Raw genomic sequence first — 17,009 nt, 5'->3', positions numbered from 1 at the left:
ATTTGGACCAAAGTGGCCCTGACTAGTAACTAAAGAAGGAAATGGTATCCTCATGGCAATCAGCCCCAAAACTGCAGAAATGAGCAAGCCTGCCACCAAGAATGTACAGAACAATACTCTGTCTTGGTCACCCAAATCTTTATAGAGGTGGGTCAGAATACTGTCTCCCCATCTGAACAAAACATCAGTTCCATACAATTCCCCTAGAACAATTCTCCCTGATGCCAAGTACATTTGGGAAATAATATTTCCCATATCCCTCCAGCAATAGAGTCACACTGCCTTTAAGCACATGAAACACCCTAAAAAAATCTTATATTTAAAAAATTATAACTTCATTTAACCAAACTTATTAAAAGAAGCAGCATTATCCAGTGGTTAAGAATGGGAAATTCTAGAAGCAGGCTTTGTACCTCGTGTCCCTCCACCTACTGGCTCTGGTGAGCTTGGGCAAGTTTATCCTCTGGCTCAGTTTTATACATGTGAAATGAGAATAATAATATATCTTCTTTATGATGATGTCTTGAAAATGAAATGAGCTAATAAGTGAAAATCATAGAGAAAACTACCGAGAATACAGAAAAGACTCCATAAATTTTAGCTATTCTAATTTCATTAGTCTGATGATTAATATCTATTTTTATAACAACTAATAGCATCCTAAGGAACATGTGTCCCATGGAATAGAGAAGTGCTAGTACAGAAAGAAGATCTTATTTCAACCCCCAAAAAGAAGTTAGCACCCTCTGTATCATAAAAAAGCACTACTGACAAATCAATTTTAGTCTCTAATATCTATTTAACTTTCCTATGTATATTTCCCTGTCAGTAGATTAGCTAGTCCTTCTAGCCCTAATAGGGTAGAATTCTAGGGAAAATGCAGTTACCATGATAACCAGCAGCTGTTGCCCAGTCCTGGTTCCAACCTGATTTCTCTTAAAGTACTACCTTCTAGTCAGAGGCCCCATCAGATTCAAAGCTGTCCTCAAAGGACTTCAGGTTAGGAACCAGAGCTGCCCATCAACATGGATATGGAAATGACCTTGTACTGCCTCACCATAGAATTCTGAAGCATGCAGAGGGGAATAAACTAGTAACAGTAATGGTCATGCCAGCCTGCAAGCTGCCTACTCCAAAGAAGCCCTCTGCCCACTCCATGGAAGCCCTCTAATACCCCTCTGCCTTGGTTTCTGCCACCAAAGCTTGACCCATTTCTGCTGCTGTGATCTGCAATGCCCAAGGAGCCCTGTGCTACATGCCAGGCACTTCACTGGTCTGACTTGCCAGATCTTTCTAAGGGCTAAACTTTTCTTTCTCATTTGTACAAAGCCCCAGGCTGCAATTTCAATGCCTATACCCACCTTTGCTCAAACTTATTGAAATATCTCAAATTTAGACCTTACCTTGAGTCTAGCCTTGTTCCAGCAGAGATAGGGCTGAAGCTTCTGTCCTTGAATTTATGCTACTCATGCCTCTGCTTCCCCCCAGCTCAGTCTTTTAGGTTCCTAGGGTGCCCCATGGCCATGCCAATTTGCATCTATCCAGTCATCTAGTCCTCCAGCATTTATCAACTGCTCTCTACATACAGGCACTGCTCTGAGTTCTCTAGGTTCAATATTGAACAAAAATAGACACTCCCTGTTCTCATATAGACATACTTTAGTCATGGAAAAAGACAAATAAATGAATCCAATCATTTCAAATTATAAAAGTACTAAGCAAAAAAAAAAAAAGGTGAAAGTTATAAAGTAATGGTGACTGGGAGAAAGGGATTCAGTGAAGAAGACAGGTTAGGCCTCTTGGGAGTGGAGACACCTGAGTTGAGACCTGAAGGACAATATAATGCCAGCCATGGTACAGAATGGTCTCCTCAGAGTGGAGCCAATAGCCAGTGCACAGATGCTACAGCCAGAACCAGCCTGTGATAGTGAGGGGGACATAAGGCTAGTCAGTGTGGCAGATCAGAGTAAAGGACAGGAAGAGAAAGTAAGAGGCTAGAAAGGGAGGCAGAGCCAGGTGGTGCCCATCCTCATAGGCCAAGATAAAGAGTTTGTATTTTATTCTCATTGTAACAGAAAGCCATGGAAGAATAAGTATGACACGAGGAATGATAAGTCCATCCCTCTTCTTGAAGCTGCAACAACTACAGTACATATGCACTCAGCAATATGTCAGGGATTCTGAACCAAATCCTGCATTCTGTTTGCTGATAGTCACACAAGGGATACTACAGTGCTGTAACCGAGTAGAAGCTAAAATTATAATACTACCACCAAAAGCTATCCCTGTTGGCCTGAGAAATGTTATAGCGTAATTCAAGAAGGCAAAATTTCATATATGTTAATACCTCTCATTAATAAGATAAACCCTTCCCCTTGGGATTTGGCAGTAATAACAACTCCAGCAGGAGTGCCATCCAAATCCTAAAATAACAGCTTTACAGAGAAAGTAGAATTGCTCACGGTGACTACCTCAGCCTGAAAAGTAAGAGAATTGGAAATGTAAAGATAGTATCTGTAACAAGTGTCATTCTACTACTTTACAGCTCTTGCCAAAATAGCTCTTAAAAAAAATGTACATGAAAGTGAGTTTCCAATTAAAAAAATAAATCTCAAATATAGGCAAATAGTGTCCCCACTTCTTGCAATTATAATAAATGATTAAGTAGGTGTCACAAAGATGGAAAGGCAGAGCATCTCTTCCAAATCCCGAAAGACACCTCCCTCATTTTAACTGATCCTTTGTCTGGAGTGAAGACCTGCATAGGGAAGCTGACTCCTGGAGTGTCCCTGATAAAATACATCTTTCCAGGGGTAAGAGCAGAGATGAAACTTTAGCAGACATTGCTCATAAGATTCTGCCAATTTTCTCTGTACTTCTCAAGCCAGTGTATGTGCTCCTGACAATAACATTCAGCAAACAGCCTAAACTCAGATGCAGTACAATCACCAAGAGAGGACAATGAGCAGTTAACATCCAGACTGCTTAGGAGCTCCTCTGATTAAGATGCTGAGAGCATACTGATGCCACCAATGACAGGGGCTTTCATGCACCTGTGTTTACATGAGACTGGGAGGGCACTTACAGAGGACAAGACATTTTCTGTCTCATGGAGAAGAAATACAGGTTAGCCCTCTTCTCAAATCCCTCAAACTTGGTTTAGATTACTCTTTTGCTTTTAGTATCTTTTAACACTCGTGTTGAGGTTACTTTGTAATAAAAGTACTCTCAATTTGTATCACACATGGACGACTACCTTATCTCCCCCAATATGCCATAAACTCCTCGAAGACAGAGTCATCTCTCTGGCTGCTCGCTTACCCCTGGTATAAAGTTTTCTAACAGTACATAAGAGAGACAGGGAAATAAAAAATAATAGTCTTCCAGCTTCACTCCCCCAAAATAACTACTATTAAGTTTCTTGTAATTCCCTCCATTAAACTTTGTGGCCTTACATAAACTTTTGTGTTATGCACTATTTAATCCATGGAGTAAAACTTAGAAGAAACGTGGATTGATATCACATAATTTTAAATCATTTCTAATTCAAGGAAGTATACAAATAAAGAATTATAAATTACCATAAAATAAGGGTACATATGTGGATGTACCCAGTAGATATATCCTGCCTCCATCCACCACTCATACCCCGTGCCCCCAGCTCCCAAGACTTTAGTAAGCACTGCAGTTGCGTGGCAGGTGGAGCAACCCTAGCACAGGCCTGGTGAGTTCAGTGCAGTCTCTAATCCACAGGTATTCTGAGGTCAACTCACTCCATCCTTTTGGATCTCATTTTCCTCTCCCCCGCCACAAGAAGGTGTCCCTTCAGGTCCTTTTGATGAAGAGTCCAGGATTGAAGCTGATCGAGTAACACCATATACAAATAGGCATGCTAAGGCCAAAGACGGAACTTTTTGTCAGGGCCCAAGCTAAGAAACAGGCAGAAAATCATAGAAACAACCAATGCAACAGATTTCTAAGAGATTATGGGCATAAATTAAATTGAAGCAGCTATTTTTTAAATCAATTTCCTGAGATATAATTCCTAGAAAATCTTAGATGTCTCATTTGACCACATACTAGAGATACACCAAATAATATTTACTGCTCTTTAAGTTACCTTAGTATATGTCAGCAACTCTCCAGAAGCAGAACCATATTTATTCTTTCTCAGAAATGCTACAAAATTACATATAAGAGGTTGTGAGGGGAAAGGGGGGAAAAAAAAGGAGAGAAATAAATTACAGCAGATGGGATAGAGAGAGAAGATGGGAGGGGAGGGGAGGGGGGATAGTAGAGGATAGGAAAGGTAGCAGAATACAACAGTTACTAATATGGCATTATGTAAAAATGTGGATGTGTAACCGATGTGATTCTGCAATCTGTATACGGGGTAAAAATGGGAGTTCATAACCCACTTGAATCTAAAGTATGAAATATGATATGTCAAGAGCTTTGTAATGTTTTGAACAACCAATAAAAAAAAAGAAATGCATGTGGCCTTCCTACAAGCATCTGAAGGCTTGTGATTACTTTTCCATTGTCATGAGTCACAGATGTGTTCAATTATACTCAGTATCTACAGGGCCACAAGTTAGGCCACTAGTTAACATCTTAATTTTATTTTATTTATTTTTTTGGTACTGGAGATTGAACCCAGGAATGCTTAACCACTAAGCCACATCACCATTTTCAGAAAGGGTTGCAGTAAATTGCTGAGGGCCTTTGCTAAGTTGCTGATGCTGGCCTCAAACTTGAGATCCTACTGTTTCAGCCTCCCAAGATGCTTGGATCACAGGCATGTGCCACTGTGCTGGCTTAACATCTTAATCCTCATTTGCCTTCTCACAGACAATTAGATGGCTATTAAGAAGAGAGTCTTCCTGCTGATCATCGTACTGGTAAATCTACATGCAGCACTGCATTGTACCAGGAACACAATTAAATATCCAGGGGAGTGGGAAGTGCTAAAAGAAGGACAGAGGAGAGAGAGGGAAATGGGAGTAGGGAAGATACTATCCAGGTTAAAGATTTTGATTTCAGGCAGCTGACATCAGTAAAGCCAATAGTAACGGTTGGATATTCTTGCTCTAGGGCAAAGCATAGAGGAGGGAAGTGGCATCTGCAAGTGTTGTTGCCACATCTTCTTGTTTTTTTCTATAAGAGGCAATAAAAATGGAGGTTCAGAGAACAAGCCTTGGGTTCTGCCACTGCTAGGCAACTCCCTAATCAGTTCTGAGTCTCCATTTGTTCATTACTTAAAATGAGGCAGAGAAACACGTACATTATGTTATTATTACTACTATTTGAAAATATGAATTTTCTTGGGCTATCTCCTCTGAAGGATCCTTGAAAAAATAATTACAAGTTAAAATGAGAAATCACACTCTAGAGTATCCCTTACCTGAAATGAATTCATTTGGCGAAGGGATGGTGGCAGGATGGCATTACTCCTTGATAGTATCAACAGCAGCTCCAAACAGGTTGCAGCAGGCAGGGTTAATGAGTGGACACTGATGTCACTTTCCCAGGAGCTGGCAAGCCTGGAACACCAACACATTGACTTTGATAAATGCAATGTAATTATTTTTTCAAATCTGACCTAGAAGAAGAAAACTTTCAGTTGTGGGAGAAAAAAATGCAATGTACAAAAATAAAATATATTAAAATTTTACAAAGAAAATGTCCAAGACATTTTTATAATGTTGGTAGTACAAAGCAGATGGATTAGGCAATTCTCAGGCCACCGTTTCTTACCCAATGCATGAGAGTCATAGCAAAAGCACTTATCTTTGTGGGATCTGCTGGCAGGGAGGTGGGGAATAATGGCTAACACATTGCGGTGATTCCTATGTTCTATATGCTCTGCTCTACGTGCAACATCTTGTTCACACCTCAACAACTTAAGCAAAGGAACTATTGTTATCCCCACTGTACAGATGTAGAAATGGTTTCTAAGCCAGACAGGCCTTTATGAAATACTAGTTCAGTGATTTTCAAACTTGTGAAAAGTAAAGAATCCTTTTGTTTAAAAAAAAAAAAATCTTGTAACAGCTCCAACTTACAATACAAATAAAAGCAAAGCTGCTCTGTTTGAAGGGCAGCATTGGCAGCAGGCCTCTTTCATCTTCCAGAGTGGCCCTTGAAGCGGCTCTGTTCTATCCTGTGGAGCCCATTTGAAAATCCTTTCATTTGAGAGATCGGGAAATTGAGGTCAAGGGACTTGTCTGAGATGAGACAGAGGTGTAGAAAGTGATAAGGGTGGGCCTAGAATCCTGGTTTTCTCCTCCTTTCTTTTTACTAGTAAAAAGAAAAAAATCAGGAAATAATGAGAAAATAACATAATAAGAATAATACAGCCAGGCACAGTGGTGCACATTTGTAATCCCAGCAGCTCAGGAGGCTGAGACAGGAGAACCACAGGTTCATAGCCAGCCTCAGCAACATCGAGGCCCTCAGCAACTCAGTGAGACCCTGTCTCTAAATACAATACAAAATAGGGTTGGGGATGTGGCTCAGTGGTTGAGTGTCCCTGAGTTCAATCCCCAGTATCTCCCCTCACCCAGCAAAACAGAATAATACAAGTAATAGGCTTTTGATTCTTCTACTTATCTATTTTCTTGCCTGATCCCCTACTGAAGTGTCTCCTACCACTTCCTAATTTTTAAGAGAAATATATAACCATATAATGTTTTATACTTATTTTATAAGGATGCATGTATCCTTTTGCCATCTCCATAAACTCATGTCTGTAAAGCTACCTTTGCCCAACCCAAATCAGTGGTGAGTAGTGGAGGTTTAAGGGGCATCGGTGATGAAGGCCATAATGGATTTTAGTGCTTTGTAGGAAGAGTCATGACAAACAGTACCAGTTCCATGCAGCCACAACACCAATCAGGTTGTTTATTATGCTAATGTATTTCTGATGTGGGTGGAGTTAAACCGCCTCTGAAGCATTTGCCGGTAAGCTGAACAGGAATGGGCACTGCTCACTTTCCTAAAAATGATCTAATTTCATCAAGGGCATGTTTGTCTTCTCTGTTTTTTTTTTTTTTTTTTTTTTTTTTTTGGTTATACATGGCAGTAGAATGTATTTTGACATACATACATATATGGAGTATAACTTCCTATTCTTGTGGTTGTACAGGATGTGGAATTACACTGGTCATGTACTTATTCATATATGAACATAGGAAAGTTATGTCTGATTTATTCTACCGTCTTTCCCATTCCCATCCCCCCTCCCTTGCCCCCATTACACAGTGGACCTCCACCCCCCATCCCCAACCGCACTTATTGTGAGTCAGCATCTGCATATCAGAGAGAACAGTGGTCTTTGGTTTTGGGGGATTAGTTTATTTCACTTAGCATTATAGTCTCCAGTTCCATCCATTTACTGGCAAATGCCATAATTCCATTCTTCTTTATGGCTGAGTAATATTCCATTGTGTATGTGCTTCTCTGTGTTTTAAAAATTATTATTTTATATTGACTGACTATTAATCTCTGTGGTTTTGCTCATTATATAGCATTCTCAAAATTTCTGCTGTCTTTTCAAAAAGTCAAACTTCGTTCTGTCACAGTTGACTCTCAAGTTCACTCTCCCCCTACTTTCTTATGCCCTCCACCATGCTGTTACTTTCCATCTCTGGGTGCTCTGTATGGCATATACAGTCTTCTGGGCCTGCAAGGCTACTCTCTTTCCTGATGAACCTCCACTCATCTTGCAAGAGCCACTCAGGTGTCATTTCTTTTGAGAACCTTGGGTCTAACCTGCCTAATATCATATTTGTATCTATTATAACGCTTACTAGTGCCCCTCTTAGTATTTTTATTCTTTCTAGATCAGACATGAGTGGATTTCTCTAACTTTGTAGGCTCATTTGGGGAAAAAGATTAGAAAGCTGCCTCAAAATTGCATTTCTGTAGATGCACTCACATATTAACTTTCTATTGACTTTTTTTCATTTACATTTGTATGTTTAAGAAATAATTTAAGTGTTTAGAATTTTTACCCTAGACAGCCCCCCCCCACCATCTACAACCAGGATCACCAAAGCTACTTTCATTCTGAATTTTTTTTTTTTTAAAGTAAAGTAAAAAAGGTTTTTATTTTTTCTCAGCAAAGGCCACTGGACACTGCCCAGGACTGTGAATGCCCCTTGGAGGTCTTCTGGGAATCTCCAAGATGTAACCCAGGTGGGTCAAGCTGCAGAGCTTCAGTAAGAGTCCCCAGGGATGAGGTGGGCTGTGCCACCTGTGGAGGGGCCTGCTGGAATACAAAGTCCTCATCATTTTCTTTCACTTTTGGTAGTAATATATTAAAAGATAAATTATACAAATAAATATTTTGAGAAGCGGTATCTCCGTTTGGCATCACGTAACATGTTCTTCATAACAACATATGCTTAAATGTTATCAGCCCAGGCCTTAGGCACTTGAAATTCAGTTTATCTTAAAATGATCATCAAAGTGGTCATGTGGAGTTCAGGGCATGTGTGTTGACAAAGCCCAAGGTATCTGCCTCAACTATCCACCCATGGCTCAAATATCAGTATGATGTCCGTCAATGATACAGGCACTTTAAGAAACACAGGGCAAAATCTGGATTACTTATGGCTTTCCTCCAAAGACATCATAGGTCATTAAACCTAACTCAGTACTCTTCCACTGTACACCAACCTGAAGGATACTTCAAAAGGAACGATGAACGAGAAGACATCAATTGAAACCTATTTCCGTGATTTCCTGGGAAGGAAAAGCTTTCCTAAGAAGTCGGAACTGTCAGCCAAATGACCTTAAGTCTAAGCGACCAAAATGCAAGCAGAGGACATACCATCCTTGTTTCTAAAGTTCTGCCTCGAGAAAATTCCCTAGAGAAGCAACTATGGCCTATCTCCTTTAAAAGAGGCAGCGTGAAGGGGACAAAAAGTCACCTTCTACCACTTCTAACAAAAACAGTGAAATTGAGACTGAATCAAACCAATCAATATCAAGAAAATAACCTGAGAAAACAGAAGGTGATATAGACTTTTCGAAAATATGAGGGTCATTTAACGTAACACACTAAAATGTCAAATATATATTATATAACAATTCAGTACTAAAAATTAAAATATTTAAAGGTCCAACATACTATATAAAGAAGAAAAGTGACACAATATGGGAGAACTTGAGATGGAAACATTCACTTAAATCTCATGTTTCTCATCTTTTAGTAGATGATATGGAGTTTTCAGTCCTAGATGAACCAAAGAAAGCCAGGAGCCTAGAGGTGGGGCTGTGGCTCAGTGGTAGAGCACTTGCCTAGCATGTGTGAGGCACTGGGTTTGATCCCCAGCACTACCTAAAAATAAACAAATAAAAGTATTTACAACTAAAACAAATTGTAAAAAAATGAAGGCAAATAGACTTTTAAAGATATTGAAATACAATCTGTAGATTTTATAAATTCACTTTAAAAGTTGCAATAATGATAAGCCCATTAATTTGAGCTCTCAAAACAGCAAAACAAGCAAATGATAATTTAGTACTAGAATCATTAACAAGCAACATATTTAATATATAAGCTCTACAAGTAAGCAAAATTTTAAAAATTTTTATAAGCCATTCTCAAGAACATAAAATTCTGAAATAACTAAATGTGTTGGTGCATCTGTTGTATTAAATATTTTAATTTATATTTAATCAGTAGTTACTTATATAAATAAGTAAATACTGAAATTTATAAGTAGTGGAGGTATGTACATTTTTTCAGGATAAAATTTATATAAATTTTAATATCAGGTTCATTAAGTAATAAACTGTGTCCTTAAGACAATTTTCTCAAAAAATTTTAAAAGGAAAGTTTTGACCTTTTCAAATCACAAAGATCAACACTGGTCTTTAATACTCTTTGAATTAAAGTGCTCTTGGAAAGATGGAATTTAGGTACACAACTCCTAAAAACTATGCCTTTTGAACTTTGCTGGTAAGAACTCTAAGCCTGTCAAGACAAATCTCCCCTACATCAAAAAGTGTAGGAAAACGGTTCTACTTTAAGTAAGATATCATAAGACAATCTCATAATTACATGTATTAACTCTTGCCAAAAAATAAGAGATTTTTAAAATAAATAAATACCTGTATTACTGCAAGACACCAGTGACTTAGAATGTAGGAATAAGACTGGGAGTGTGTGTTCATTAAGGAGAGAACCCACCCTACCAACAAGCCTGTTGAAAACATCATAACTGAACATATATTATTGAGAGCATCCAAAGAGACCAGCTACTCCCTCAGACATTAAAAAAAAGTTTTGTTACAGAAAATTCCAAATATCCAAAAGGAGAGAGAAAAGAAAAGTGGGTCCATGTAACTAAACTGAGGAAAAACCTAAATAAATCATCTAGAGTTAACCTGCTTCACCTGCTCGTAGTTGCTGTATTTAGTTGAATTTTTAAAATTACCAGTTTTAGAGATCCATTCCACACGTGGGTCATGATGGTAACACCTGATACAGCTGGATGACCCATGCCCTGACCCTTGATGACTTCTTAAACTCTAAATCAACTTTCCCACACCTCAGCCCATAAACAGCCACAAATCTGAACCTAGGAGAGGCTTGCTTTCTCATCTCCACCCATGGTTACCAATTAATAAATTCTTTCTTTTTCTAAAAACTCATCTCAGTGATTGACATATTGCATGGGAGACAATACCCTATTTCAAACCATCATTTTCACATGGTCAACTCTGCTTGCCTGTATCCCCATATACTACCACCAACCCTGAATTACTTTGGAATAAACCACAGACAACATAACATTTCATAAGGAAATATTTCAGTATATATCTCTAAAAGATTCTTTTTGAAGAGGTACCTACACATAATTCATTATTCTTAAAAATTCAATAATATTCTAGTATCAATTTTGTGGTCAGTGTTCAGTTTCCTCAGTTAACTCATTAATAATATTTTCACAGTTTGTTTGAGTCTAGACTAAACAAGGTCCATACACTTGTTGACACTTTTTTTTTGTTTTGTTTTGTTTTTAAGATGGGGTCTTGCTATGTTGCCCAGGCTGGCTTCAAACTTGTGATCTTCCTGCCTCAGTGTCCTGAGTAGCTGAGATTACAGGCATGTGTCACAGTGCCCAGCTTGACATGTGTTAAATCATCCTTACTCTGTATGCCACATATTGTATGGCTCCATCTGTACCTGGGCAAATCTATCTACAGAAAGTAGATAAGAGATTGTCATGGGCTAGAAGGAGGGAGCAACGGGAAATGAGTGCTAATGGATACAGTATTATACTCTGGGGTGAAAAATATTCATGGTTGCAAAACCTTGTAAATACATGGAAACACCCTGAATTGTATCTTTTAAAACAGCAATTTTATGGTGTGTACATCATATTTCAACTTAACAAAGAAAGGAATTTGAGGGAAAAAACTACCTGTAAGAACAAAAGGTGGCTTTAGGACACGAACAGAATACTGCACACACTGGCCTAATTATGTAATAATGAACTAGTAAAAATATTCCCAACAGAAACTAAAAAATATTAAAGCTTCTACTGCAATTAATTCTAGACAATATTTACTTGCAAACAGACAAACATGAGGTAAGCTGGCCTTTATACCGTGTATTTATATTTAACTTAAAAATAATTATGTTTATTTTTATTTTGTTATTCTTTTATTCCTGTTCCCTCATTCAACTGGGAAAATCAATCTTCAAATTATTTATTGCCAGGTTAGCATTTGCTCTTATTTGCCCTTCATCTATTTTTTTCCCATTTTAAGACTTTAAACCATTCTTCTCACTTTTTACTTCATATTTTGAGATAATTGTATTCAAATGCAATGTAAGATGTAATACAGACCCAGTTTCCCCTAGTGATAATATTCTAGATAACTGCATTGACAGTGATAAAATTCAGCCAAACTGACAATGAATTTCATCAGTTAGATATGTATTCATTTGTATATGTGTGTGTTCAGTTCCATGCAATTTTATCACATATGCAGATCCACATGACCACATTCACATTAAAACAGCCAATATACATAACTATTCCATCACAAAGATCTCTCATGATACAAAGGGACACAGCTATCTCTCTTCATCCATTCTCCAATCCCTTCTCCCTGGCACTTATTAATCTGTTCTTCATCTTCATAATTTTATTTCAAGAATGTTATATAGCTGGGCACAGTGGCAGATGCCTATAACCCAGCGACTTGGAAGGCTGAGGAAGGAGGATCACAAGTTTGAGGCCAGCATGAATAAGTTAGCAAATAAAATTTAAATAGAGCTAGAGATGCCTCATGGAAGCATGAGGTCTCCAATACCAAAGAGGAAAGAAAAATGAATACTAATGTTAATGAATTTATTTAGGGTGTCAACTTTTGAGATTGGCTTTTTTTCCCACTCTGTATAATCCTCTCAGGACTCATTCAAGTTATTGTGTGTATCAATAGTTCATTCCTGGGTTGGGAGTGTGGCTCAGTAGTACGGTGTTTGCTTAGCATACACAAGGCAATAGGTTTAATTCCAACACACACACACAAAGTTTATTCCTTTTCATTGCTGAGAAGATTCCCATAATATCAATGTACCACAGTTGCTTAACCATTCATCTAGGGAAAGACATTTGGCCTGATTTCTAGTTTTGGCTATTATAACTAATAGCTATGAGTTCCTGTGAACATTTATTTGTATACAGGTTCTGGGATGAACATGTTTACACTCTTTCCTAGGATAAAAGTCCAAAAGTCCAAAACTGGGTCATATGATAAATACATGTTTAAAATTTCTTAATTTTAATGTGATCAAACATGAAATCCTTTCTTTAAGCTTGCTACTTTGGGTGTCTTGTTTAAGAAATCTTTGTCAAATCCTCATAAATGCATTCTGCCCCCCCCTTTTTTAGCCTCCTTTAACTCTCCCTACTCCCCCACCACCAGTGACCTCTATTACCTGCTGGCCTCTCTTGTCCTCAAAGTCAACTGCTCTGGTAATAATAATTCATTCTCTCTGTTGGGTATCTAATAGTATAAGTGTGTGTATCCAAATTATACCTTGAGTATCTTTTCTCCTTAGTTTTTTTCCCCTGCTATGGACAAGGTTATAATTATGTCTCTTCTTTTTTTTTTTTTTTTTTATTGGTCGTTCATAACATTACATAGTTCTTAATACATCATATTACACAGTTTGATTCACGTGGATTATGAACTCCCCCTTTTACCCCATATACAAATTGCTGTATCATCAGTTTCCCTTCCATTGCTTGACATATTGCCTTTCTAGTGTCTGATGTATTCTGCTGTCTGTCCTATTCTCTACTATCCCCCCTCCCCTCCCCTCCCCTCCCCTCCCCTCCCCTCCCCTTTTCTCTCTCTACCCCTTCTACTGTAAATCATTTCTTCCATTTGTATTATCTTGTCTTGCCCCTCCTTTCCTCTTATATGACATTTTGTATAACCCTGAGGATCGCCTTCCATTTCCATGCAATTTCCCTTCTCACTCCCTTTCCCTCCCACTTCTCATCCCTGTTTAATGTAAATCTTCTTCTCAAGCTCTTCGTCCCTACCCTGTCCTTGTTTACTCCCCTTATATCAAAGGAGTCATTTGGTATTTGTTTTTTAAAGATTGACTAGCTTCACTTAGCATAATCTGCTCTAATGCCATCCATTTCCCTCCAAATTCTATGATTTTGTCATTTTTTAATGCAGAATAATACTCCATAGTATATAAATGCCACATTTTTTTTATCCATTCATCTATTGAAGGGCATCTAGGCTGGTTCCACAGTCTTGCTATCGTGAATTGAGCTGCTATGAACATCGATGTAGCAGTGTCCCTGTAGCATGCTCTTGTTAGGGCTTTAGGGAATAGACCGAGAAGGGGAATAGCTGGGTCGAATGGTGGTTCCATTCCCAGCTTTCCGAGAAATCTCCATACTGCTTTCCAAATTGGCTGCACCAATTTGCAGTCCCACCAGCAATGAACAAGAGTGCCCTTTTCCCCGCATCCTCTCCAGCACTTATTGTTGTTTGACTTCCTAATGGCTGCCAGTCTTACTGGAGTGAGATGGTATCTTAGGGTAGTTTTGATTTGCATTTCTCTGACTGCTAGCGATGGTGAGCATTTTTTCATGTACTTGTTGATTGATTGTATGTCCTCCTCTGAGAAGTGTCTGTTCAGGTCCTTGGCCCATTTATTGATTGGGTTATTTGTTATCTTATTGTCTAATTTTTTGAGTTCTTTGTATATTCTGGTTATTAGGGCTCTATCTGAAGTGTGTGGAGTAAAGATTTGTTCCCAGGATGTAGGCTCCCTGTTTATCTCTCTTATTGTTTCTTTTGCTGAGAAAAAACTTTTTAGTTTGAGTAAGTCCCATTTGTTGATTCTATTTGTTAACTCTAGCGCTATGGGTGTCCTATTGAGGAATTTGGAGCCCGACCCCACAGCATGTAGGTCGTAGCCAACTTTTTCTTCTATCAGATGCCATGTCTCTGATTTAATATCAAGCTCCTTGATCCATTTTGAGTTAACTTTTGTGCACGGCGAGAGATAGGGATTCAGATTCATTTTGGTGCAAATGGATTTCCAGTTTTCCCAGCACCATTTGTTGAAGATGCTATCTTTCCTCCATTGCATGCTTTTAGCCCCTTTATCAAAAATAAGATAGTTGTAGTTTTGTGGATTGGTTACTGTGTCCTCAATTCTGTACCATTGGTCCACCCGCCTGTTTTGGTACCAGTACCATGCTGTTTTTGTTACTATTGCTCTGTAGTATAGTTTGAAGTCTGGTATCGCTATACCGCCTGATTCACACTTCCTGCTTAGTATTGTTTTTGCTATTCTGGGTCTTTTATTATTCCATATGAATTTCATGATTCTTTTATCGATTTCTACAAGATATGCTGTTGGGATTTTGATTGGCATTGCATTGAACTTATATAGGACTTTTGGTAATATCGCCATTTTGATGATGTTAGTTCTGCCTATCCATGAGCAGGGTATATTTTTCCATCTTCTAAGGTCTTCTTCTATGTCTTTCTTTAGGGTTCTGTAATTTTCATTGTATAAATCTTTCACCTCTTTTGTTAGGTTGATTCCCAAGTATTTTATTTTTTTGGGGGATATTGTGAATGGAGTAGTTGTCCTCATTTCCGTTTCAGAGGATTTGTCGCTCATATACAGGAATGCCTTTGATTTATGAGTGTTGATCTTATATCCTGCCACTTTCCTGAATTCATTTATTAGCTCTAATAGCTTCTTTGTAGACCCTTTTGGGTCTTCTAGGTATAGAATCATATCATCTGCAAATAGTGATAATTTAAGTTCTTCTTTTCCTATTTTTATGCCTTTAATTTCTTTCGTCTGCCTTATTGCTCTGGCCAGTGTTTCGAGGACTATGTTGAACAGAAGTGGTGAGAGAGGGCATCCCTGTCTTGTACCAGATCTTAGAGGGAATGCCTTCAATTTTTCTCCATTCAGAATGATGCTGGCCTGTGGCTTATCATAGATTGCTTTTACAATGTTGAGGTATGATCCAGTTATCCCTAATATTTCTAGAGTTTTGAACATACAGGGATGCTGTACTTTGTCGAAAGCTTTTTCTGCATCTATCGAGATGATCATATGGTTCTTATTTTTAAGTCTATTGATGTGGTGGATAACATTTATTGATTTCCGTATATTGAACCAACCTTGCATACCAGGGATGAATCCTACTTGATCATGGTGTATAATTTTTTTGATATGTATTTGAATCCGATTCGCCAGAATTTTATTGAGGATTTTTGCATCAAGGTTCATTAGAGATATTGGTCTGTAGTTTTGTTTCTTTGAAGTGTCTTTGTCTGGTTTCGGAATCAGGGTAATGTTGGCCTCGTAGAATGAATTTGGAAGTTCTCCCTCTTTTTCTATTTCCTGAAATAGCTTGAAAAGTATTGGTGTTAGTTCCTCTTTAAAGGTTTTGTAAAACTCTGCTGTATACCCATCCGGTCCTGGGCTTTTCTTAGTTGGTAGTCTTTTGATGGTTTCTTCTATTTCCTCTATTGTTATTGGTCTGTTTAGGTTGTCTATATCCTCCTGGCTCAATCTGGTCAGATCATAAGACTCAAGGAATTTATCTATGCCTTCACTATCTTCTATTTTATTGGAGTATAAGGATTCAAAGTAATTTCTGATTATCTTCTGTATTTCTGTAGTGTCTGTTGTGATATTGCCTTTTTCATCCCGTATGCTAGTAATTTGGGTTCTCTCTCTTCTTCTCTTCGTTAGCATGGCTAAGGGTCTGTCAATTTTATTTATTTTTTCAAAGAACCAGCTTTTAGTTTTGTCAATTTTTTCAATTGTTTCTTTTGTTTCAATTTCATTAATTTCAGCTCTGATTTTAATTATTTCTTGCCTTCTACTTCTTTTGCTGTTGTTTTGCTCTTCTTTTTCTAGGATTTTGAGATGAAGTATGAGATCATTTATTTGTTGGTTTTTTCTTTTTTTGAGGAATGAACTCCAAGCAATGAATTTTCCTCTTAGAACTGCTTTCAATGTGTCCCAAAGATTCCGATATGTTGTGTCTGTGTTTTCATTTAACTCTAGGAATTTTTTAATTTCCTCCTTGATGTCTTCTAATACCCATTGATCACTCAGCAACCTATTGTTCATTCTCCAGGTGATGCTTGATTTTTCCTTTCTTCTTTTATCATTGATTTTCAGTTTCATTCCATTATGATCAGACAAGATGCATGGTATTATCTCTACCTCTTTGTATTGTCTAAGAGTTGCCCTGTGACATAGTATATGGTCTATTTTTGAGAAGGTTCCATGTGCTGCTGAGAAAAAAGTGTAGCAACTTGATGTTGGGTGGTATAGTCTATATATGTCAATTAAGTCTAGGTTGTTAATTGTGTTATTGAGTTCTATAGTTTCCTTATTTAACTTTTGTTTGGAAGATCTGTCCAGTGGTGAGAGAGGTGTGTTGAAGTCTCCCATGATTATTGTATGTTGGTCT

At 37.9% G+C, this 17,009-nt stretch overlaps 1 protein-coding gene across 2 annotated transcripts in view; it reads right to left on the bottom strand.

Moving 5' to 3' along the window:
• Ube3d (ubiquitin protein ligase E3D) overlaps window positions 1-17,009 on the bottom strand; it is a 153,160-nt gene that overhangs the window by 59,702 nt on the left and 76,449 nt on the right. For both annotated transcript variants that reach the window (XM_026410996.2, XM_026411003.2), the window contains one exon: window positions 5,405-5,543. In XM_026410996.2, the coding sequence (XP_026266781.1) occupies window positions 5,405-5,543 (139 nt within the window). The remainder of the gene's footprint in view (window positions 1-5,404; window positions 5,544-17,009) is intronic.

Source organism: Urocitellus parryii, chromosome 8 (genome assembly GCF_045843805.1).
Source record: "Urocitellus parryii isolate mUroPar1 chromosome 8, mUroPar1.hap1, whole genome shotgun sequence".
NCBI lineage: Eukaryota > Metazoa > Chordata > Mammalia > Rodentia > Sciuridae > Urocitellus > Urocitellus parryii.
The sequence above is the reverse complement of the archived record's forward strand: the minus strand, read 5'-3'. Positions and strand labels throughout refer to the sequence as shown.